General features: G+C 31.3%; 7 protein-coding genes across 11 annotated transcripts in view; 3 read left to right on the top strand and 4 right to left on the bottom strand.

The window, feature by feature from the left end:
* LOC116767171 (adenosine receptor A3) overlaps window positions 1-6,155 on the bottom strand; it is a 43,671-nt gene extending 37,516 nt beyond the window's left edge. The window contains exon 1 of the mRNA XM_032657351.2: window positions 5,470-6,155. Within this exon, the coding sequence (XP_032513242.1) occupies window positions 5,470-5,860 (391 nt within the window). The 5' untranslated portion in view covers window positions 5,861-6,155. The remainder of the gene's footprint in view (window positions 1-5,469) is intronic.
* Window positions 6,156-7,067: 912 nt separating this feature from the next.
* On the bottom strand, window positions 7,068-8,946 carry LOC116767688 (kelch domain-containing protein 10 homolog). The gene is made up of 3 exons (XM_032658133.2): window positions 8,491-8,946; window positions 8,206-8,417; window positions 7,068-8,126 (listed from the first exon to the last, which is right to left on the bottom strand). The coding sequence occupies exons 1-3, from the start codon at window positions 8,815-8,817 to the stop codon at window positions 7,472-7,474; spliced, it is 1,194 nt and encodes a 397-aa protein (XP_032514024.1). The 5' UTR covers window positions 8,818-8,946; the 3' UTR covers window positions 7,068-7,471.
* An 813-nt stretch (window positions 8,947-9,759) lies between these two features.
* Window positions 9,760-14,293, bottom strand: LOC116767194 (E3 ubiquitin-protein ligase RNF10). Its single transcript, XM_032657403.2, has 11 exons — window positions 13,909-14,293; window positions 13,470-13,647; window positions 13,193-13,381; window positions 12,744-12,834; window positions 12,429-12,650; window positions 11,880-12,038; window positions 11,304-11,775; window positions 11,003-11,139; window positions 10,767-10,881; window positions 10,391-10,662; window positions 9,760-10,231 (listed from the first exon to the last, which is right to left on the bottom strand). The coding sequence occupies exons 1-11, from the start codon at window positions 14,000-14,002 to the stop codon at window positions 10,019-10,021; spliced, it is 2,142 nt and encodes a 713-aa protein (XP_032513294.1). The 5' UTR covers window positions 14,003-14,293; the 3' UTR covers window positions 9,760-10,018.
* Window positions 14,294-15,289: 996 nt separating this feature from the next.
* Window positions 15,290-16,665, top strand: LOC116767281 (zinc finger CW-type PWWP domain protein 1-like; the record flags this gene model as incomplete). Its single annotated transcript, XM_032657539.2, has 4 exons — window positions 15,290-15,473; window positions 15,660-15,856; window positions 15,928-16,450; window positions 16,553-16,665. Coding segments are annotated over 4 exons (1,017 nt in total), but the record flags the coding sequence as incomplete, so codon positions are not given.
* A 541-nt stretch (window positions 16,666-17,206) lies between these two features.
* LOC116767195 (elongation factor Tu) lies at window positions 17,207-19,554 on the top strand. Its single transcript, XM_061527215.1, has 7 exons — window positions 17,207-17,398; window positions 17,623-17,823; window positions 17,913-18,079; window positions 18,260-18,503; window positions 18,585-18,776; window positions 18,856-19,222; window positions 19,288-19,554. The coding sequence occupies exons 1-7, from the start codon at window positions 17,359-17,361 to the stop codon at window positions 19,469-19,471; spliced, it is 1,395 nt and encodes a 464-aa protein (XP_061383199.1). The 5' UTR covers window positions 17,207-17,358; the 3' UTR covers window positions 19,472-19,554.
* A 361-nt stretch (window positions 19,555-19,915) lies between these two features.
* Window positions 19,916-21,735, bottom strand: LOC116767556 (GTP-binding nuclear protein Ran). The gene is made up of 3 exons (XM_032657931.2): window positions 21,582-21,735; window positions 20,778-21,235; window positions 19,916-20,674 (listed from the first exon to the last, which is right to left on the bottom strand). The coding sequence occupies exons 2-3, from the start codon at window positions 21,201-21,203 to the stop codon at window positions 20,459-20,461; spliced, it is 642 nt and encodes a 213-aa protein (XP_032513822.1). The 5' UTR covers window positions 21,204-21,235; window positions 21,582-21,735; the 3' UTR covers window positions 19,916-20,458.
* Window positions 21,736-21,938: 203 nt separating this feature from the next.
* The window catches only part of LOC116767781 (syntaxin-1A), a 36,321-nt gene continuing 34,328 nt past the window's right edge, over window positions 21,939-23,931 (top strand). For 3 of the 5 annotated variants that reach the window (XM_032658262.2, XM_032658258.2, XM_032658261.2), the window contains exon 1: window positions 21,940-22,160. In XM_032658262.2, the coding sequence (XP_032514153.1) occupies window positions 22,128-22,160 (33 nt within the window). In that variant the 5' untranslated portion in view covers window positions 21,940-22,127. Of the gene's footprint in view, window positions 22,161-23,931 lie in introns of all 5 variants that reach the window. The other 2 variants (XM_061527216.1, XM_032658259.2) reach the window with 2 other exon arrangements.

Raw genomic sequence — 23,931 nt, forward strand, 5'->3', positions numbered from 1 at the left:
CTTTAAAGAAATCTAGTCCGTAACCTGAAGCTCTCGGTCCATAAATACCCCTATTAGTACCGAAATATGTTTCTTTAAAAAATCTAGTCCGTAACCTGAAGCTCTTGGTCCGTAAATACCCCTATAAGTACCAAAATATGTTTCTTTAAAGAAATCTAATCCGTAACCTGAAGCTCTTGGTCCATAAATACCCCTATTAGTACCGAAATATGTTTCTTTAAAAAAATCTCGTCCGTAACCTGAAGCTCTTGGTCCATAAATACCCCTATTAGTACCGAAATATGTTTCTTTAAAGAAATCTAGTCCGTAACCTGAAGCTCTTGGTCCATAAATAGCCCTATTAGTACCGAAATATGTTTCTAGGCCGATATGCTATTATATTACATATTTGACATATCATTGCTCATCTCACGAGAATCCGAAATCCGAACCAATTCGATTTCGTCACGCTCGATATACAAGAAGGAATATCTGCGATAACTGAAATAGATAACGCTGATTGTGTTTCATAATAACAATATTTACTCAATGAAACATAGTTAATTCCTTCTTACTTGTAAACTATTTGAAAATACTTACAACTATGCTGTAGATTTAAAATAGGTTTTAAATAATCATATAAGATTAATATGTACATATTATTTATTGAGAAACGGGAAACGCTTCGACTGTAGTATTATGCGAACCCATGCTAAGGATAGCCAGTATACTGATCTCAAATCCTATGTGTCATTCTTTATTACACTCATAACAGAATCTTTGTAATAGTTACACAATTATTTCCTTTTCGTTCTATCAAACTAAATATGACTTTGTTACCTTTGTTTTATTTGACCATAGTAGTAAATCTTGACAAAAAAAAAAAGCCTATGAGTGTAATATGAAATAACTATTATATTATAATAAATTTTTATTTTCTGTTCCACTAAAACTATGTTAGGGTTACGTGACTAAAGACGTAAATTGTCCAACAAATCATTTTCTGCAACGACATTTTTTTGGACAATAATCCGAACCCGAAGCGGCTTAAAACGAATTTTATTAGTGAGAAAACATTGAAACTGCGTGTTGCTTACTTTGCCGACAACACTTATACTAAGGGTCGGACACCATATATAATATGACATGCGGTTTCACACAGGCTTTATATATAATTTCAAAGGAATATAAATTTACGTAATGATCTTTATAATCTTTCCGACTAATATAAAATGAAACTTTATCATCAAATTTAACTTGAGTAGGTAAATTGTTTTTATTAATGCTGGTGTTAGATCAGCCTTAAAGCTCATCTTACAATTACCGTCACAGGAAAAAATATTCAAAAATAATGGTGCAGTACTTTACTTGGAAGTATCGAATCACGGTAACTAACCAGTACAAAATATTAGTATATAAGAATTAAATGTTTATTTACAAAGTCAATATTATTGTTAAAATATCAATTCATTTCAAATTAAATTTTATATTAATAAAAGCATCGACTATTTGTCACACAAGTTTCTTACTATAAACATGGAAAAACCTTTTATACGTTTTTAATGAATATAAATTTAATTTTATAAAATTCAAGATTTTGGAAAGACTGTTTAAGCTAAATTTCACAAAAAAAAATCCTTAAGTGGTAATGTTTCTGTGTGTTGTAAAAAGGATATATGTGAATTTTAAAAATGATACAGGCTAGTAATTCAGATAAAATTTTCAATATGATTTTGTATCACATGATTTTTATATAAATGACGTCTTCCTAAATGGAACACGGAAGACAGCGAAGGTGGCCTAGACAATTTCCCGTACATTTTTATACATGTCAAACGAGATTATCATAAATTCGCTGTTTTATTTAGACGCTCATATGAAAAATATTTTTAATTCTCATTTACAGTTTCTCACTTTAGTGACAAAAATTATATAATCTAAAATTATTTTATCTCGCATACCTCAACCGAGCAAAAAACCCAATTTGAATATAGAAAAGGTCATACATATGGGGAAAAAATATGTTTAATAGCTAATAATTCTTATCACCCTTCCGTTATTGTAATGATTAGAATATAATATCGACATCTGGTAAACAAGATAACGGAAATATAAAAGATAAAACTAATAGACTTATTATAGTTAAGTTATAATTACACTTCCTAAAACAAAGTTGCGTAAGATGGCTTCGTTAAAAAAAACACCAAAGAAGACTTTTATTATTCGATTTTCAATAATTATTTAAATCTACACAATAACGGCTACCGTATGAGCTTATAAGAACTCAATGTTCACATGTGCACATTATACTCGTAGTTTATACGCTAATTCTTAAATCATAATAGCCATTAACAGAAATGAAAATTACGGAGAATATCTTGGGGGGGGGGTCGTGTATTGCAACAATAAAGGATGATGATATTGTTCTTAAGATTCGCACTAGAAATGGTGACCATAAATCCAACCTTTACGAGCTATGACTGACATGAACGTGACGAGACTGTTATGATGTCGAGTGATGAACCTTGGAGAAATTTATAGACAAAGGTACAAAATTGTTCAGCTAGAATTTTAATTTTAGTTCTTACTTAAAAACTATTTTCTACAATCACATTTATGTACTTTAGTAGAAGTGCTGCGTATATATTTTTTTTTATTTAATTTTCGATAGTGATGAAACTGGACTTTTCATATATAATACTTTATTCGTTTTAACATTTACTTTTACAAAAGTAATTCTCAAAGTGAAAATTTTATACATTTACTATGATAATTAATTTTTTATTTGAACTATAATTTTTTTCTATTTAATTTATTATGGAAAAATCTAAGCAAAATAAGAATAGGACCTTTTTTAAAATAATTACTTGAACAAATGAGTTATACGAAAAGGTCGGTACCTAAACAAATAGGAGGGTAGAGCGGAAATATGGATAGCTTTGTCTGAATCTGTTTCTGTTTGTGGTAGATAGATTCAAACTTAATTTCACTATAACTTACACCACATAATGTTATAAAGCATAAGCGCAGTAATTTTTTTATATACATCAAAATTACTATATTGCATATTTTTCAAGTAAATAAATTAAAAGAAAATACATAGTACTATATACATTTTTATTTTTTATTTTGATTTCTTTCAATACTAGTTTTAAGTTTTGTTAGAAACGTTGTATTACTTGATAACTCCGATGGAAACTTTATTGACATAAAGTTTAGTATTATCATACCGAATACCAAGTGTATTCATAATACTATATTTTTTCAATAGTAACTAAATAAACAATATAAATATGTCGGAGTAGGAAGCACTTTGTCGTTTTTAAAAAGAGTGACGTCAGTATAACTCAACCCTAATCCTATATCCCTAATCTGTACACTCGCCTTTATTTATACCAACGCACGTGGTTATGCGGCTGACACCTGATAATATAAACTACCATCAATTATTAGTTATTCAAATAATAAGAATTTCGCAGTTATATAAAATACTTTAATTCATTTAACACTTCATTCAGGAAAGTTACAAGACGGTGGCTCAATGTGATATATTTTAAACTAGTTCTCTGATATCATTTATTACCATACTGAAATCTTGGTTAGTTCCAAATTTGAAATCTACCTTAGAAAACTTTTTTTTTTACCAATCGATTTTTTTTAACTGAAAATAATCTGAAAATTTTGGAAAGTAATAAACTTTGTGTCGAAATAAAGAAAGTTAGTAATATTTAATATTTGATATACCTACAAAAAAATATATATTGAGAATTGCGTCATTGTTGTTAAAATTATTTTCGTCATTTTATAAAGGTGTTTAATTTTATTTCTGTAATGAAATATTATAAACTTATTTTCTTGTGTCTTTTCAACTACTTTTCGTAGTTGTATGACATTTGTAATTACCATAAGTCTTCCTCGCCAAACTACGTACAGAGCGTATCCAGTTTGTCACCCATAAATCTTCGTACATGGTAGTAATGACTTCGTTTATGAATTAAAAACCGGTAATGCTCCACATGTGGAGTAACAAATAAAAAAAACGCACATTTGGAAAGATCAGTTAAAACTTCTAACTTACATTTAATTTCATGGCACTAGTAATTACTTTTACAATACGCATAAAAAATAATAATAAATATATGTTTTGTTTCATTTTTGCCACATTCTAATCGTTGCTTACATATTGGTTAATATGTAAAAGTTATTAAATTTAACGTTTGTTGCTCTTCATGGCCTGTGCCGGATGAACCGTAGTCAGTATAGCAAGAGAATAAAGTCGGTCCAACGTAAAATGGGGCCCCTCATACTTAGACCCTGAACTGGTTCTTTGATGAGGCAAATTTACTACTTAAGAACAAAAACTTATTAGTTAGTCATTAATACATAGTGTAGTGGATATATTCTTTTTTTATATGATCCAAAGGGACAAACGGGCAGACGGTCTACCTGATGGATATTAGTCACAATCGCCCATGGACATCTGCAACATAAGGGGTGGTGTAGACGCGTTGCCGACCTTGTTTGTGGAGGTACAAACACGTTAAACTGTAGGTATTGCTCCTATTAAAAAGTTGCTCTCCATAAATTTTCTGAAAAATACTAACTTTCTCGGATTCTCAGCGTGAAGGGTTTTTCATTCATAAATCTTCGCACATTTTCTATTTATATCAACATAGGTTATTGAATGAGAAACGGGTAACGTCTCGTACGTAGTGTGACTATGCAAACTTGTTCTAAGCATACTGATCTGATTTCGTTATCATGCCCTTATGGGCCTGCAGCAAATATATATATAAATATTTACTTAATCAGCCTCTGCTATATATACCTCCTTTTATATAATTTTTTTTCCAACGGCGGAATATTATATTTATGGTAAAGAAAGTAATCATTTTCAAAATGTCATTGAACTATATTCAGATCCAGCTGTTTTTTAGTGAACTCTTTGAAACTTTTTATTATTGTACAGATAGAATAATTTTCGCTCATATGGTTATCAATAGCAAAATTAAAAAAAAATCCTTTGAAAAATTCATCGCTACAGATTAACTTCTGGACGAATCTATTTTCTACAACAGCAACTTTTTGTTTTGGATCCAAATATTTTTATATAATAAATTTTTAAACAATATAAATTACAAAAGATAATAAATATTAATAACATTCTACGATACAGATACACAGTATTTATTAAATAAAAGTAGGACGTGGATAAAAATTATCAAAAAGGTGCTATAAATAACGCATTATTGATACAACCTCATTGAATGGATATGATACATTACATCGTATATATAAGTGGATCTAATAAAACCATATCGATAGACTAATAATTATTTAAAAACAATTATTTTAGTGGCCATCATCGCACCGGTAAGGTTTTCATGTCTATTGTTTGCCAATCATGACAGTAATAAAGATAAGTGCTGACCTCTCATATAACGTGTATAAAAAGATTACTTAGCCTATATTAAAACTTATTTTACTTACGTATGGCTGTCTGGGTTCGAACATTTCTTGAGTAGCACATCGGATGGAGAATTGCCCAATAGCGATCCACAGAAACGGCTACCAGGCAGAAGATGCTGATTGTACACAGCATCACTAACAGCGACGTTGTAAACAAGCAGGCGTAGAGATTCCTCGGTAGTCCCACGGAAGCCAAGATTGCAAATGGAATGCCTAAAAGTCCAACTAACAAATCTGCGATTGCCAAGGACACAATGTAATAGTTCGTTTTTCTTTTTAATCTTCGATCACGACGGAATACATGTATCACCATAGAGTTTCCAATAATTGCTACAACAGCCACTAATATTTCTAAAGACGTGTACGTTGCATGCAATTCTGGAGTTGGAGATCTGTGCGGTGCAAGATCCATCGTTGGTAAAGTTTATATTCCTTCGTAATTGATTTGATTGAATTTATTGAAAACAAATCATTAATAACTATCACTATTTAAGTTTAAACATTATTAATAAAGTTTTTGATATGCAATATCGATTCGTGTGGAAATAAATCTGAGAATACATATTGCACATTGAATTGTTCAACAACTTCAAAATGTTTATTCTTCTTGATAGTTCAATTTACGTTGTATGTGAAACCCCGAGTTACATGGTCCGGCCATGTCCCGTCCGCACGGCACTATTCCCACCACTGCGGCCGCAAATTGGCGCGAAATCGTGCCCATTGGGACGAACGCCTTACGCCGACGCACACTTGTTGCGGCAGTTTACCCTTGAAACTGAATAGGAACATATGTGAGACCTGAGATATGGAAATCTACAACAAAAATTTAAAATAAATTATAATCACTTTTATGAGAAAAATTAAGGAAATTAACAAATTTAAGTAATTTTTATGTGTCCGGATTCTTTCTTCAAAACACGATAAAAGGTGTGTAGCCAAATATTAAGAGCACTACGTAGTTTTTATAATAGAAAATATGTTACCCTAAAATATTGCGTATGTATATTTGTGCTTACATCCGATAAATTTAGTCTCGATTATAATCATCGCGACTTATTTTAAAGGATATCGTAAGTTGATTTTTATTAATAAATATTATAAAACAAGGAATTAAACGGTGAACCTACGTAGTTTATGTGGTTATGTAAGCCCTTTTCACATTTGTATCCAGAAATAATGCCGGAGACCTTATTCATGTTACCCGCGTCAGTGTAGTTTTACGTAGAATATTTATTTTACCTAAAAAAACATTACTATGTTAAAATATATTTTTAGTTTAAATATCAATTTTACAAACTTTAACTCATGATTCTTTTATATTTTAAATATGAACTTAGTTTTTTCACTACGTATGATTAAGTAGGATTTTTCTAATGTAATTATATTGTTTTTGTATTTTACAGAGTAAATATATGTTTTTTAATTCTAGAAAAATAAAGCAATCGGTTTTATGGATCAACTATATCTGAGTTGTCATTTCACGAAGACGTCTGATTTGTATACTAGTATTGTGCTAGGCAATTTTTTAAATTAAAATAACATGATTTCAAATAAATCACTTTTTGCATTTTTAAAAATATATTTTGAAATACATGCTAGTAAATACTAATTTTTTACAATATTGTCAGTTGCTGTCGTGAATTAATACATATATATCAACATAAAGTCATTATTATTAAGAAAAAATATTTTCTCTTCTTCCATGTACCATGATAGTAAAATAAAAAAAACAGATGATTAATTCCTATATTATACAGTGCTATAATTTATTATGATTTCATAAATTTAAATGTGAAAGATAAACAAAAGTACCAAAATTTTTATGCATATGAACTTATTATGTTTGATGTATGTACTTGCTTTATGGTTAATATATAAAATATTCACTGAACACATACTCACAAAAACATGAACATAGTCATCATTTCAACAATAAAATAAACTCAAACAAGAATCTGACAATTGTCTGATTGACAATAAGTTTTGCATGAATTAATTATGCTCCGATATACTGAATAATTTACAAAACATGTAATCTATCTACAAAATGTAGTGGAATACCTAAATGTATGAGAGAGGTTCGGTCCAAATGATCAAGATTTGGATAGAGACTCAACAAGGCCTCCCAGCAGATCTCACTTAATTTAGGAATACACAACCAAGCCTTATACAATATATTATTTCTTCTTGTCTCATTATCATTTGGTTCTATACCACCAAATATATACATACAGCCATTTGAAGTTACTGTTGAAGAATGGAAGTACAATGGATGTGGAAGAACAGTTTTTTGCATCAGAGTCCATTGCATTTTTGATATATCTAATCTCCATATGTCGTCAAATACACTTTGTCCGTCTGTGCCGCCAGCAACAAATACTTGAACACCATTTTCAGTTTCTATTTGCACCGCACTATGACACTTCCTTGCTAACGGTGCACTAATATCCTTCTTTGAATCATCAGCTTTCGGAAGTAATTTAGTCCATGTATTTGTTTCCAGATCATACATAGGTATTTCCATTAATTCAAATGCCAAGTCACCAGTTCCACCTCCAATTATGTACAGTTTATTGCCTACTCTAATGACTTCATGTCGGTACCTGCCTTGGGGTTCACCTTCCTGACCAGTACCAATAAAAACAGGCCCCCAGACCATTGTTCGTAAATCTAACCTGGAATACAATACACAGAGTTCTAGTAGTATATATCTTCAGCATTAGTTTAATAAGAATGTGTTAAAATAAAGCTTACTTGTAAATATCACAGTTATATGCAAAACCATTGGTGCCACCTATTGCATAGAAATTGCCATCATAACATAAAATTGATTGGCCATACTGAGGGGGTGGCCGGAAACCAGTCACATCCAATATCTGCAATCTGGCATCACCATTACACGTCCGCCATGTAATAACCTCGTTACTACATTTATTACCAAAAGGTGCTCCTGTGCCACCAAATATCTAAAATGTATTCTATATCAAAAATCTGCACATAGAATTTACATTATATATATGATATTTTATAATACATTACCATTAAATATTTCCCACTCATACACATAGCATTAGATGCTAATTCTTCTGGCATGTTCTCAGTTACAATATGTTGTTTCCATTTTTTTGTAGCCAGTGTAAAACTCCAAAGCTCTTTGAATAAAGGCATTCCTGGGGTCCATGTGGGGTTGTTCCTTTGTATTATGTTCAAAGGCAAATGAGGATTGTAACCTCCGAAACAGTATATTTTAACATCATCGCAAGCTATTCGATGTCCACTTCTAGGCCGGGGACTGGCAAAACCTCTATATTTTACCTCAGTTATTTTAAAGGGCTCAAATAAATAATTTTTTTTGGAGGAAGTCATACCCTTTAATAAAACAATCCAAACAAAAGAACTATTTTCTATTATTATAATTTGATTGGAATACTCCAAGGATATTGTTATTTTTTCAGTTCAAGCATGAGCAGGTACCGTCAATTTTGACATTACATACAGCTGATTAAACATCATTATATAAAACCCGGACTACAAATATGTTATTCAATACTGTATTTCCTAATGTAACTTATATTTAATAAAAAGTTAATTCCTTTTCTTATTAAAATTTAAAAATAAAATAATCAATAACTAAATATTCAATAGAAAATACGATTTGAATAAGGTTAACCAAAGAGAATAGGGAACCACTACAAAAAATTGACTCAAAGGGTGAAAAGACCCGAAGTTATTATTTTCTAATAATAATCCTTTCCACTTCTAGTATTCTTATTCCCACAAATTTTAATAGCTTACTCAAATTGTAGAATTGTTTCAACTTACACATCCATATATGTTAATCGTATATATTTAAAAGGAATAGAACGAATGAAACTTTAAGGTGGTAGAGTCTAGCTGTAGTCAAGTTAGTGCAGCTCGAACATGGACTGGGTCGACCGGGGAAATACCACCCTCACCAAACCAAACCAAACCTGGTTTCATGGTCATGCATATCTACTAAATTCATATATGTATAAGCGTTTTCATATTATGGTTCTAATGAAGGTTATAACAATACACAAACCATCCTTAATACGAATGTTTGTTAAGGAACCATAAGAATTTTCTGAATCACAATAAGTCGATTTCAAACTAACTACTGCAAAGTTTTTTTACTATAAAAAAGTCATCACTTAAATTTTTCTTTCTTCATGACTTGTCTTAGATCAAAGGGTTAGGAGTACTTAGAGGAATTATAATCTCATATAAAAGGGACGGGGAGGGTAGGCTTAGTTCTTAATAATAATAAATATTTAATAAAAACAACAATAAAGTATGTTCGCTTTATTAAAATATAGATGAATAATGACATACGTATTTTAGAACAAATGGTTACCTTGTAGGTCAAACATATATTTATACTACAGTCCAAACATTAGTAACACTTCAACAATTAATACAATATTCCTTTTACTTAATTTTGTTAAAAAAAAAAAACACAGACAAGTGCACAATTAAAAACAGAACATTGGCTATGTCAAAAAGTTAATACATGTGACTTCTACATATGATAGGCACGAAAATAGCATTAAGCAGCGCGGTGCATGCCAGTGGTGAATAGAACTTTTTGTTTAGTTTTCTTCTTCTTGCCGGATGTCTGGGGGCTGGTGGCCAGTAGGGCTGCCTCTATGGCATCGCTGAGCACAAGAGTCCGTGGTCCAGAGCATTCCTCGGGAGGTGGAGTCGTCGGTGTAGGCGGAGTCGTCTTGCGGACACGCCATGTTCCACCAGCGCCGGCCATCTGATCACAAATATCAAGCGGCATTCTTGAATTAATTTTCAAAATAAAAGCATTTAATAAGAGTCATGAGCTGTGGTATTTTTTGACTACAAATGTATTTTTATAATACAAATATTGATATTTTTAAATATTATGTTTTTTGCATCATTTTGTACTTACTTTGGCAAAAGATAATCCCGATGGTGAAGTAAGATGAGTAGTCGGGCTTGCTTGATCGTTTTGTGAGGTGGATGGTGGAGATATCTGATCATAATTTAAGAATTCATTTTGCGGAGGACTCCCGTAGTAACTGGCCGCAGCTGGAGGGAAGACCACTTCAGATGAGAAATCTGGTTTTGGGGGGCCCTCCATAGCTCGTCGATACGCCCGTTCACGACGACGTTCATCGCGTTGGTTTTTGGCGCGCTGTCGTGCACGTTTTTCTAATTCAACTGTGAATACCAAACATTTAAGTAAACATTTTTACATAACCTATAAATCAATAGGCGCCCATCTAATGAGGTGACTAACAATTTTGTGCTTATAATACACAAACCTGAAAAGTTGTAAAGAGCTTCCTGTGTCACAAAAGGTGGTTTTAGATCAAGTTCCACAATATCAAATGAACAATGCAGAGGCAAATGCGCTGTGTGGGGCATATGCTTCCTTGTCTGAAAATTCGTATCAGCGCTATTAAATTTAAGCCAATTTTAAAAACGGTGTCTCATCACTGGCTTATTTAAAATTTGTACGAGTTCAATTTAATATAATTAAAACTAGTATTGGTCATACCTGTTCACATAGAGGTAGGGTTTCGCGATGTAAAACACGGCCCCGTATAACGTTGGGCGCGGCCGCCAGAACACCCCAAGACGCGTTCAGAATACGTACATTGAGACTGTTGAGAAATACTTGCTGCCCATCTTCAGCTATAAAGATTGTTTATAATGAGCAATAATCATAAAATAAAACTATTTACCAGGTTAATTTAATTAATTTAAAAAACAGGTAAAAAAATTGACCAAAAGATGTTAGTTTACATGTAATATAAACATAAGCCTGTTAAAAAGAATGAAAATGATAAAAAAAATACCTTGATAGAAATAAAAATATTTAGCTTGATTTTCTTTGTCGAATGATTTCAAATCATTGTTAATATATTGATCATCAGTCATATATTCAGTGTTTGCAAAATCGGTATCAGCGTTTTCATTGACGTCTAATGTAAATATCTCAGCTTCTGGGTCTAATTCAGATTTCACATTAATATCTAAGTTGGCCATGTTATCTTGTATGGGTGTTAAGCATGTGGCTCCCTCGTCGGTCACATCAAACCAATCCAGTTTTGTCTCATTGACTGTTTGTTTTTCATACACCACAGGCGCTGAAGATTGCGCAGCGTTTCTGTTATCGTCTTTGTGTTCTTCATATTGTAAGGAAATATTTTTCTCTTTCAATTTAAGCATTTCTAGAGCTTGTTCCAGATAAATTATTTCTGTAGTGTCAATCTCAGCTAGTATTTGCATTTCAATCTGTTTCCTGTCTCTTTCCAGAATGTCCAGAACCTAATAGGATAGAATTATGTAAACAAAGTTATAGCATAAATAATTATATTATGTTGACTAATAATTATTAAGTACATATAATTTTATTGGCTTCCAATGTTTACCTCTCGCTTTGATGCTGAGAACAGTTTAGCAAATGGATAGTTGGGAAGATCTTTTAATGGTAATATATGTGTTTCAGAGGTCTCTTTCATTTGTCCTCTGGGAGGTGATGCTTCAACGACAGTGGAGCCACGAAGACGTCTCACGAGACGCATATTTACCTATATAAAGTTCAATATACTATAACAAGTTATTTATTATGCTATAATACAAATTTTCACTCTTATTTATCAGACTATTTTCCCTACACCATGTTTAGCTTTGATAAACTCAATAAGTTTTAAACATATTTGCCTATAGAAATTTAAAATTTAAATAGAAAATGGAAAATTCAATACAAGCAGGATTTGAATCTGCAACATCTTCATTAATTAAACTATTGTGAACTGACCCAAGTTGTACTAAGCCTTCCTTATATTTAACATATTCATATCGGCTAATTATCACAGACGAATACAAAAACTTTCATTTACCACACTACCTTAACCAACCAAATCTAATATAAAATACAGTTTACGGTATTAATCCCATCAATAGAAACAAGAACTAACCTCTTCAGCCGGCTGTTCCCACTGCACCATATGAGTTGGCTTCATTTCACTAACTTGCAGGCCCATAGCACATACTGGGCATGGTGGGGGTTGTTTATCATGGGTACTGCTGTAATGAAGTATGCAAGCCCAGCAGTAAACATGACCACAGTGACCGACGCGGCCGGCTACAGGTGTACCAAGACATATAGGACATTCCAATTTACCAGTGCTTCTCACTATCTGGAATATGAAAAAAGATTTAAGGTAAAATTATTCATGAAAGAAATAAAGTATGCTTATATAATATAATAGCATAACACAATATACACTCACAATTTCCTCAATTTGTTCCCACTTCAAAGGCAAGTCAGGATCCATTAAATTCACCTTATAGTCACCATCTTCCTTGACCACAAATTGGCAACTATAAAGGAATCAGTTAAATGTATATATACAATAATATGGCAAAGTATTTATAAGCAATTTATTTATATCTGCTGATTGTAAACATCAATATGTTGACAGAAATATAAACATTTAAAAAATGCTTTTCAATACAATATTTTTTTTTTTAATATCCATTAATACTTAAGAAAGGATTTAATTTGTAACAAATTTTCCCAAAATGTATGACAAAGATCATGATTTCAATTGCCATAGGTTTCAGTACAACAAATTCTTAATGTTTAATAATATTAAGTATTCCATCACAAGAAAATCAGGGTATTGTTTAATATGACACAAAGAAAATCTAATTTATGAAATAAAAAAAAATATCTTACTAAGCCCGCAGATAGAGGTCATGTTCATGTCTATAAGAGACATGTTGGGCTTGCCGACGTGGTGCTACGCTTCTGATATCAGTACCGCTCCTTGAAGGGTACTTGAAGTTAAGCAAATGGTTCAAGTTTTGTTTTTTGCTCCCAGGTATAAACACTGAACCTATTTCAGGTCCTTCTTCATCTTCTAGCCTGAAAATAATAAAAAAAAACAAACATCAATAGAAATAATGTAATGTAATAACTTAGGAAATTGTTTTAGTCCTTTAAATCCACACACCTGGTGTTCTGCGTTCCACCCACAATGAAATTGGTAGTACCACGAGCACATGGTCTTTTATCCATTTGACCTCTACCTCTCTGTGATTGAACATTCTTCCGGTAAGGGTCATTTTTAAGAGTAGCTCCTGGTCCTTCACGTTTCTTATTATTTCTTGGCCAAGGTTTATGGGTTAGTTCTGCATAAGAATAATTACATAAGAAATCTAAGCAGAAAGTAAATTTAAGAAAGTTGTACTTGGTTATAGAAAAAACTTATAAATAAATAAGTGCAGTATTTATCAACAAGGGGAAAATATACCCTTAAGTTGAAAAATTATACTTTTTTTCTTCTAATGTAATCAAAATAGTAGATTAAATAATTAAATTATTAATCAATCTGAAATTGTAATTGTATAAAATGACATTAGTCGAATCTGGATTGACCTTTACATACTTACCCGTGTTTTTTTTACAGTCGATGGCTGATGCCCTCGACTGTTGTAAAGTAGTACGATTTGAAGATTTCTTGTCCATTCTGGTTTCTTCCAACATCCACAATTGAGCGGGATACTCCGCAAGGAGACGAAAATCTTACGTTCAGGGCCGACATTTTAGAAAGCCATGTTTTTAATTCAAAACAAAGAAAAAATAGTATTTTTCTCAGAAATTATTTGTAACACAGAAGTTAATCGAAAAACAATAAAACTTCAACACAAAAAGGGAGTATTGAATACCCCCTTTCGTCGATTACGACGACTATTTTAGAGTAGAGCTAATTATTTCAATCCGCCACCAATATGGCGACCAGCTCACCAGCCGGCAGCCTCTTAGATAAAACAAAATGCGCACTTCCTATAAAATTTTAAAAATAAATATTAAAAGAGAGACTATTGAAACCTATAATATTTTATCGGTAATATTTTTTTATAGTTTATTTTTTAAAAACTAGATATTGTAAATGTTCTTTGGATAAAAGTTATTTACATGACTTAACATTTTTTTATTTATATTACAGGTTATTTATTCATCAAATGTGTTGAATTAATTATTTTCATGCATAATTTTTATATACAATATATTATTTTATCGTTTGAAGTTTTTTACTAAATTTTAATATTAAATTAAATAAAATTTATTAAGAATATTTTTCCTTTAATATACATATAAAATACAATATGTACGAATAAAAAAATAATATATATGAGAGTGACGCTCGATGAATCGAATTTTAAAATGAGGCGGTAATGTTAAATATATTTTGGCGGGAGTACTTAGTAAGAAATTAGAGGTGTAAGATTGATTCTTTCCCCTTCTTCAAATTATTATATTTAAAGAAGATTTCGTTGGCACGATGGAAAATGTAGAAAATTGTAACTTGGCAATAGGCAGGGCCCATGAACCACAAGAAGAAGCTAATCAACCCCTGGTGAGCTAATATTCCTAAAAATTATAACATAATATTCGAAATTTATATTAACATTGATAAATCGAGAGTGTCGATTAAGTTCATTATATGTTAAAGTAATATCGTTAGTTGCTTAAATCTCCTTTTATTAAAATCTTTTTAAATATGTAGTTAAAAAGTTGTCACATACGTATTTTATATAAATATATTTTTAAGACACAAGACAATTCTAAACCTCAAAAGAACGTAAAAGACTACAGTACAGCGGTTGCAACAAATGAGAAACCTGATTTACAAATTGGCAGGTAACAAAATATTTCAAAACAGTCTACGAATTATTTTCATTCACTAACTAAACCAATTGCAATGAAATAATATTTCTCAGTTAAGAGACAATAACATCACAATGTCTTTTCGTCTTTACTTGTAGTACACACGAACTTCATCTTAGTCAGCCGTCGCGAGGTCTAACACACTTACAAAAGTTGATATGGCTTCAAAGCAAACGGACCAAAGGTCTCTGGGTGCAATGCGATGAATGTGATCGCTGGAGATATTTACCAGACATCCTTGATAGATATGAACTCCCAAAGAAGTGGTTTTGTTGGATGAATTCTGGTAGTATTATTTAAAATATAAAGAACACGTTTGAATTGTATGATATTTGCTATGAAATATTTGGTAGTTATTTTGTATTAAATTTATCTCGACTCCAACGACGGCAAAACGAAAGAATTTTAATCTGCGTATAGCATTTTAACATTTCATACTATTTTATTTATCTGATGCAAAAAAAAATTATAGACAAATCTCTAGCAAGTTGCGCAGCACCAGAATCTCCAATCCACTTGCATGATGAAGAGGATTTAATTCACAATGAATATTCTGCTGGATCGTTAGTTCTAGCCAGAATTCCCGGCTGGCCGTGGTGGCCGGCCATGGTAGACGACTGTCCAGATACTGAACAGTTCTACTGGCTGGATGGATTCTCTGATATACCAGTTAGTAGACCAACCATATATACAGTATTAAAAAGAAATCACGTAACTTCAACTTTTATTATAATTTTAAGACGCACTACAACGTGGTTTTCTTCGACCAATATGAAGTAACCAGAGCTTGGATAGATCCTCTGCACCTGAAGCCTTATTGTAAACAAAAAAATACTGTAAAATTATCATCAAATAACAAGAAATACAGGAATCGCTTAGAGGCAGCTATATTACAAGCTAATGATGCTGAAACATTGTCTCTGATGGGGCGCTTAAAAAAATACAGTTTTATATGCAGATACAAAGGGCCTATCCTAAAACCGAAAACGGTCACGAAAAAATATAAAGAGAAATATCAAAAACAATTCAAAAGAAAATATAACATCGATTTGCTCGACGACTCCTCTGAGTCTGAGAGTGATAGTGATAGTATTAGTAACGTTATACCGAGTAAAAAAAAATATTCTACGTTGTCAAAAAATACTAAAGTAATTAAAGAAGACGACGCTAAGAAAAAATGTGACGGCTCAGTTCAGAAACATTCCTCTATTTTGATCCAAGAAACGAAAAAATCTGATTCAACTCATGTAACTGTCACACATGGTGAGATATTCTGTCGTTTAGATGTTTTTTGTTATTTTTTGGTACTTTTGAACTAACTTTCATATTTTTATTTAATTTAATTTGGTTTTCTTTGCTATTCAGAAAGTTCAAAAACAAATATTGTTAAGGAAACCGAAAAAAAAATCAATACACCTAGCACTCAAATTGGTGAAAATCGAGAACGATCTCCGGCCAGTGAAGATTTTGATTTTTAATTTTAAGTTAAAAAGGAAAAGCATATTTGTTAAAATATAAAGGAATTCATTAGTTAGATTGATTGATATAATTTTTTTAAATAAAATAAACTATCTATATATTTTTTTTTATTTTATCATTTAAGATTAAAAGGGGTATAGTACAGAATTTACTTTTCATAATGAGTTTCTTTACTGATATAGAAAATAGACTAATGACCCGTAATAAATTTTTCCTACACCTATAATTTACAGACAATATAAATTTCACGCAAGTGAAAATAAACTAGAAACCGACGTGAGTGTATTGAAAAGAAGCATAGGAAGTTAATCATTTTAATTATATTATGTATTAGCCTATTCATTATCTTCCTCGTCACGTTTTAGTGATTAATAACTACATATATTTTTACCAAAACCTTACTTTTAGTTTGAAATTGGTGGGACTAAAATTCCTTCATAAAAAATATTTTATTTTGATGAATCATAATCAAGTTTTTAATTATCTCAGCCTTTATTCGTGAAACATAGACAATGAGAACAAAAATTAAAGAATGTCTATGATACTATCATAAAATTGAAAATCCATATTTATATCAGTGTGGTTTGCTAGAGATTTTTATTGAAACAAAAAACGTTAATTATTAATATCTTTGCATTTATACATTTCACATAGAATACACTTTCAAACGGCTGGTGTGGTTTGCCTTTGATATGGCGACTATATCATTTGCTAAAAGTTGGGTTAACCCCGGTAAGAAAATAGATTTCCTGTCTTATGATATATTTACAATAAATTTTAGTAAATTCATAGACCGAATTTAGAAATTATGTAAATTTTAGGAAGGTTTTTTTTTGCATCATGAAAATACTAACCTTACAGTATTATGTAAAGACCCCGTATTATCTTCAAAGACTTAGAATAAAAGTCTACTTATTATTTAATGTATGATTTCTTAAAATTGTTTTAACTTTCAGCTCTTAAATTAGTTTTAAAACAGAGCCAATGTTCTCATTTACGATGCACAAGTGTACCATCGCTAACACCTCTAAGTATTGTACTTCGTAGAAACTATGCCGAGAAGGTGGTGTTTGAACGCACCAAGCCTCATTGTAATGTAGGCACTATTGGGCATGTTGACCACGGGAAAACAACACTCACCGCAGCCATCACCAAAGGTACGTTATTTTGGATACATTTTCTCTAACACCTTATTTGTCAATTTAAATTTTTAAGATTAAAAACAATCTTTTTTATAACATTGCAGTATTAGCTGACCTTAATTTAGCTCAAAAGAAAGGGTACTCAGATATTGACAATGCTCCTGAAGAGAAGGCTCGAGGTATTACCATCAATGTAGCTCATGTTGAATATCAAACGGAGACACGGCACTATGGACACACTGATTGTCCAGGTCACGCTGATTACATTAAGGTTTGTATTTATTGATGTTGCAATAAATTTAAATTATTACAATTTTTTTGCAACTGTAATTCAATATACTGGAGGTGACATGTTCAAATCCTGTTCGGATCAATGAATTTTTCATTTAATATTTTCTCTTCAGATTTTTATAAAAATCGTAATTTTAAACTTGTTTCTGTTTCTTTTCAGAACATGATAACTGGGACAGCACAGATGGATGGAGCAATTCTGGTTGTAGCTGCTACAGACGGAGTCATGCCACAAACAAGGGAACATTTGTTATTGGCAAAGCAAATTGGTATACAACATATAGTTGTTTTCATTAACAAAGTCGATGCTGCTGATCAGGAAATGGTTGAATTAGTAGAAATGGAGATTCGTGAACTCATGACTGAAATGGGATATGACGGAGACAATGTTCCAGTCATCAAAGGTTTTTGTTTTACAAATATGTAATTAAATGATTACCTGCAGTCTCTTTTATGCAAATAATGAAACAAAACATTGTTTTCAGGCTCTGCTCTATGTGCATTGGAAGGCAAAAAACCTGAAATTGGTTCAGAAGCCATTAGTAAACTATTGCAAGAAGTCGATTCATTTATCCCAACCCCTGTAAGGGAATTAGACAAGCCATTCCTGTTGCCTGTTGAATCAGTACACTCAATTCCTGGTAGAGGAACTGTTGTCACTGGCCGTTTATACAGGGGTAATGTACAGGAGTCTTCTTAATAATTTATAGCTTTGGGGATGAAGCCAATTTTTTAATCTATATACCATATTAACAGGTTTGTTAAAGAAAGGAACTGAATGTGAAATAGTTGGTCATGGAAAAGTAATGAAAACAACTGTTACTGGTGTAGAGATGTTCCACAAAACATTAGAAGAGGCACAGGCTGGTGACCAACTCGGTGCTTTAGTCAGATCAATCAAAAGGGAACAGATCAAACGTGGTATGGTAATGGCTAAGCCTGGAACTGTAAAAGCACATGACAGCTTGGAAGCAGCCGTATACATATTGAGCAAAGATGAAGGCGGTCGTTCAAAACCCTTTACATCATTTATCCAGTTGCAAATGTTTTCTATGACTTGGGATTGTGCTGCACAAGTTACAGTCCCTGATAAGGAGATGGTTATGCCTGGAGAAGATGCCACGTAAGTATTGAAATGTAAATTATCACTCTTTTGTACATAATTTCTTAATTTGTAAATTTTTTCAGATTACAACTCAAATTGTTGAAACCTATGGTCTGTGAACCGGGACAAAGATTCACTTTGCGTCTTGGAGATTTAACTCTAGGAACTGGTGTTATTACTAAAGTGAACAAAAATCTCTCCGAAGAAGACAGACTGAAACTTATGGAAGGAAAGAAAGCAAGAGAGAAGGCTGCTGCAAAGAAGTGAATCGATATTATTTAAGATTAGTGTTGTAGTAATATTATACACATTTAAAAAGGAATAAAAAAAATAAATAAGCATTTAATTCATTGAGGTTTTTATTGAAATGGTTAAGTCACAATGGCTATAAAAATCATTAGTCTCCTTCATCAGTCCTTTATTCTTATAATGAGTTTTTTTTTTAAATTAAAGCCTTAAGGAGTGTAACTATTTAGCTCTGAAGTTGTTTAATATTAATAGAATAGAAGCTTCATGTTTTAAATATGTTATACAAATGACAATTTTTTTTTGTAACTATTCTACTAAACATTATTATTTTACAGTCCATGTATATATTGAATGATTATTACAAGTAGAGGAAATTTTAAGTAAATACATGGTCTAAAGTGCTGGTAATGCAAGTTGAAATAAGTAGCAACATGAATTGGGGGAAGTTGAACATAAAACACATTTTTATTTTTAACTTTATTCAAAAAGTATCACCATAATTTTAGAGTGAAATATTGTCAGTCCTTAAGTATCAGATGAGGCTACCTAATGATAAATAACAATGCTTAGTGGACCAAAAGTAAACAACTTTTGTTCTATGGGATTACATTATCAAAGCATATTTTGTTACTTTTGTTAAAACAAACTCAGTGGCTTGTTATTGTAGCATGACACCTATGTTTACATTAATAATACTTAAATAGATTGAAATAAAATATTAACAGATGCTGCATGAAAGATGCAGTCTTGTGAGCATACATCCTCAATTTCATGTTAAACTAGAAAATTGTTTGTGAATTTTCTTACAAAAAATTTCAACTGTGTAATTCGAATAGCTATGACTGAACATACACTGATTAAAGCGAATGACTTCTTTTTTGATACAAAAATATACTGCACTTATGAACCAATCGCAATCTAATGGAATGAAAAATATTGAAAACTCCATGTAAGCTAAGCATGCTTATCACATTAGAGGGCACTGGGAATTTATTAGTTTTATATTTACAAGTCTTCATCTTCTTCAGGTAAAGCTGTATCTTGGGCTTCTTTAAGATCCTTTTCGATTTGGTTCTGCCATTGGGGATCCATAGTGACTTCTGGGGGAACGAGTGCAGGCATGGCAACAAACTCGAGGTTTCCATCACCAATCAACTTTCTCGCTAACCACAAGAACGGTTTCTCAAAGTTGTAATTGGACTTGGCGGAAATGTCATAGTACTGAAAATATACATTTCATTAGTATACTATGTATATAATAAGTTTTAATACTCCAAAACATAAGATACTAAGGGATAACTTCTTGATATCAAAAAATTATTACCTGAAGATTCTTTTTCCGATGAAAGACAATAGTTTTTGCTTTAACTTTTCTGTCCTTGATATCAACTTTGTTACCACAAAGCACTATCGGGATACCTTCGCAAACCCTCACCAAATCTCTGTGCCAGTTAGGAACATTTTTGTACGTCACACGAGAGGTTACATCGAACATGATGATGGCACATTGACCTTGAATATAATAACCATCACGAAGACCTCCGAATTTTTCCTGACCCGCTGTGTCCCACACGTTAAATCTAATAGGGCCACGGTTTGTATGGAACACTAGTGGATGTACCTCTACTCCGAGCGTAGCGACGTATCTTTTCTCGAACTCTCCAGTCAAGTGCCTTTTAACGAATGTGGTTTTGCCAGTACCACCGTCACCGACTAAGACACATTTGAATGTGGGCATATCATCTGCCATTTTAGTAGTTTTATTATACTTTTTGTAGAATTCTGAAAAGAAATAAACTTTAATTAGAATTCGGCTGTGACGCACCGCATGAGTACATATTTTAATTTACAATTTACTGGATAAAACTTTCCAATGTATTTGTAAACAATAAGTATGTTTAATAGAAGTACAAGCGATTATAACAAAAACTTTTAGCCCTGACAAGTTAAATTTGTTTAAGTTTTGGGACGAATGGCGCCCAACTATCCTCACAGGAATTTAGCTCAACGGTACCGAAGTTCAACAAATTTTACAGTTGAATTACATAAGTTTGAAAAAAAATATAATGCAAAACAGCAAGCCCATTAACCATAGAATATCACCACTTCATATAAAAACACAATTTACCAAGATTATTTAAAAAATTCGAGATTAAACTCGGTGCTCTTAAAAGTCGTTACGGCTCACAATGGCGTCACTTGACTAAACGGAAGAATTCACTGACATCCACAGGCGCAATGACTGCACTAGTCAAAACAAAAACTTAAGAAAAGTATGAAATGAAAAAAATATAATGTATTCCAAACCAATACTATTTTGTAAAATATAATATATTAATTTATTTAGTTTTATGTGTTGAGTTTACTATTTAAAGTTGAAAAATATTAATAGTTTGATAAAGTACTGAATATGATATATTTGAGCACTGTTTTACCGACCGCGCCTTTTATGACGTCATGTATTTAGCGATGTACACGCCATCTACAACTTTTTGATATCTGTCTTTATCAGACTGACGGATGGAAGTTTCGTTCGTTCGTTGTATCGATTTTTTGAGTGAAGTGAACTAGTGTTCGTGTCCTTTAGTATAGTGACGTTTGTTAGAAAAATATCTGTGAATGGGATTGTGTAATAAGATAAAACGTTTATTTGGTGTGTGATTTTCTATTAAGGATGACGAAGGACAGGTTAGCGGCGCTCCAAGCGGTAAGCCTCCCTATAATTCTCCATGTCCTAATATAACTACTGGTTTTGCATGACCTCGAATCCACAAAGAAGTTGGAGTATACCAATGCCCATGTTATATTCCCGTGACTTCTGCCAGTCTTCTAGTTTACTAACTTTTGTTCCTACGGGATGCTAGTAAAATTTCATTTCTAGATCGCCCCACCCGCAACTCTTCTTAATGAGTTTTAGGTCTGCCGTCTGTCATTGAAGCGAGACAATTTGTTGCATTCATTGTTTTTAATTCAAGGCAGAAAGCTTATCTTAGGTATATTATTATGTTATCTTGCTAGATTTTTCAAAGTTATTACTTAAAATTATTTTAAATCACAATAATACATGATAAGTTCTTATAAAAATTTTATAACAACTTTTCAGAGCATTCATATTTTTTTGATAATTTTTATCTATTAGTCATTCCTATTTATGTGGGTGAACATGCAAATTGTCTGATATCATATATAAAACCAAAATGTTGTGATCATTATATATAAAATTAAAATGGTATATTAAAGGATTCCATTTTATTAAACTTTTTTTAATAAATTGATAAAAATATATATTATGTAATTATCAAGATGAATGGAACCTTTTAAGAGACTATTTCATTAAAAGAAAATATAAAACTTTATTTATGTATCATTTAAAATATTTGCTTAACACTTGTGTTAAGTATAAAAGTAACAATACATAAAAAAAAAAAATTCATTAATATATTTCCAATAGTTTTAGCAATTTATGTTATAATGCTATAGACTTTAAAATTACAAGTTATTATAAGTCATTATGAACATAATACACTAATGTATTTATTCTATTAATCCTTTATATTTTTATCTATGACAACTCGTTACGATATAAAAATAGACACTCATAGAAACCATAGAATCCTAAGTACATCATTAATTCTGCAATAAGAATTTTAATATATAAAAAATGTCTTTTCATAATGAAATAGTTAATATCTTACCTAATATAAAAGATTATAAATTATTGTAACTTTTTTCATTCAAAGTTGTGTTCAATATGATTGATTGAATTTTATTTATCTGATGAGAATGTGGTTTTCAAAATTAGCCAGGTCAATGCAGCTTTCATATAATAATGATTAATATCGAATCTGTTGTTGCAATAAAAAACATATTTGATACTTTTTCATTCTTTTTGCCATAGGATTATTTTGAAATTTTAAAATAATGTTGCCATTGCATAAACCTAATTTTTATGTTGGCAAGTTTCATAATTTATGTTTTGTAGTAACAGTAAATATATGCAATTTGATTGGATACATGTCTATCTGGTATGGTGTGGTTGAGAAATGATTTGAATGTTAATAATTAAATTAAAATTATATATTTTTCAGTTTTCATTTATATACATTTCTTATTTATTCATTAATTATAACAGAAACATGAGGCAGATGTTATTTTAAAATATGTTATGAAGTTGTTTAAGAGAAACAAAGGAAAGAAATAAGTGAGGAAAACTTATAGAATAATATCTTTGCCTTTATTACTACACATATGTTTTATAATTTTCCTGTATTTAAATTCTTATTATATGTCTCAATAAACATTACTTTGATACATTTGTAAGAAGAAAAACTTTCTTAGAAAACTAATGCCACAGACTAAAAATATCTTATGATAAAAGATATATAAGACCAAGTTCTACAAATACATTTCTGAAATTTTAAAAATAAATTCTTGTAAATTCTTGTATGCCTCCAGTTTAAATCAAGATTCTAATTAGT

Source organism: Danaus plexippus, assembly GCF_018135715.1.
Source record: "Danaus plexippus chromosome 9 unlocalized genomic scaffold, MEX_DaPlex mxdp_24, whole genome shotgun sequence".
Taxonomy (NCBI): Eukaryota; Metazoa; Arthropoda; class Insecta; order Lepidoptera; family Nymphalidae; genus Danaus; species Danaus plexippus.

Coding starts and splice junctions, on each gene's coding strand:
- LOC116767688 (XM_032658133.2), bottom strand. CDS start 8,817: ATGACTTCCTCCAAAAAAAATTATTTATTTGAGCCCTTTAAAATAACT. Junction 8,418..8,490: donor TGAGTGGGAAATATTTAATG/GTAATGTATTAT, acceptor AATACATTTTAG/ATATTTGGTGGCACAGGAGC. Junction 8,127..8,205: donor TATAACTGTGATATTTACAA/GTAAGCTTTATT, acceptor ATTGTATTCCAG/GTTAGATTTACGAACAATGG.
- LOC116767194 (XM_032657403.2), bottom strand. CDS start 14,002: ATGTTGGAAGAAACCAGAATGGACAAGAAATCTTCAAATCGTACTACT. Junction 12,039..12,428: donor GGGAACAGCCGGCTGAAGAG/GTTAGTTCTTGT, acceptor AACTTTATATAG/GTAAATATGCGTCTCGTGAG. Junction 11,140..11,303: donor ATATTTTTATTTCTATCAAG/GTATTTTTTTTA, acceptor CAATCTTTATAG/CTGAAGATGGGCAGCAAGTA.
- LOC116767195 (XM_061527215.1), top strand. CDS start 17,359: ATGGCGACTATATCATTTGCTAAAAGTTGGGTTAACCCCG. Junction 17,399..17,622: donor TAAAAGTTGGGTTAACCCCG/GTAAGAAAATAG, acceptor TTTAACTTTCAG/CTCTTAAATTAGTTTTAAAA. Junction 18,504..18,584: donor CAATGTTCCAGTCATCAAAG/GTTTTTGTTTTA, acceptor CATTGTTTTCAG/GCTCTGCTCTATGTGCATTG.
- LOC116767556 (XM_032657931.2), bottom strand. CDS start 21,203: ATGGCAGATGATATGCCCACATTCAAATGTGTCTTAGTCGGTGACGGT. Junction 20,675..20,777: donor ATCGGAAAAAGAATCTTCAG/GTAATAATTTTT, acceptor GTATATTTTCAG/TACTATGACATTTCCGCCAA.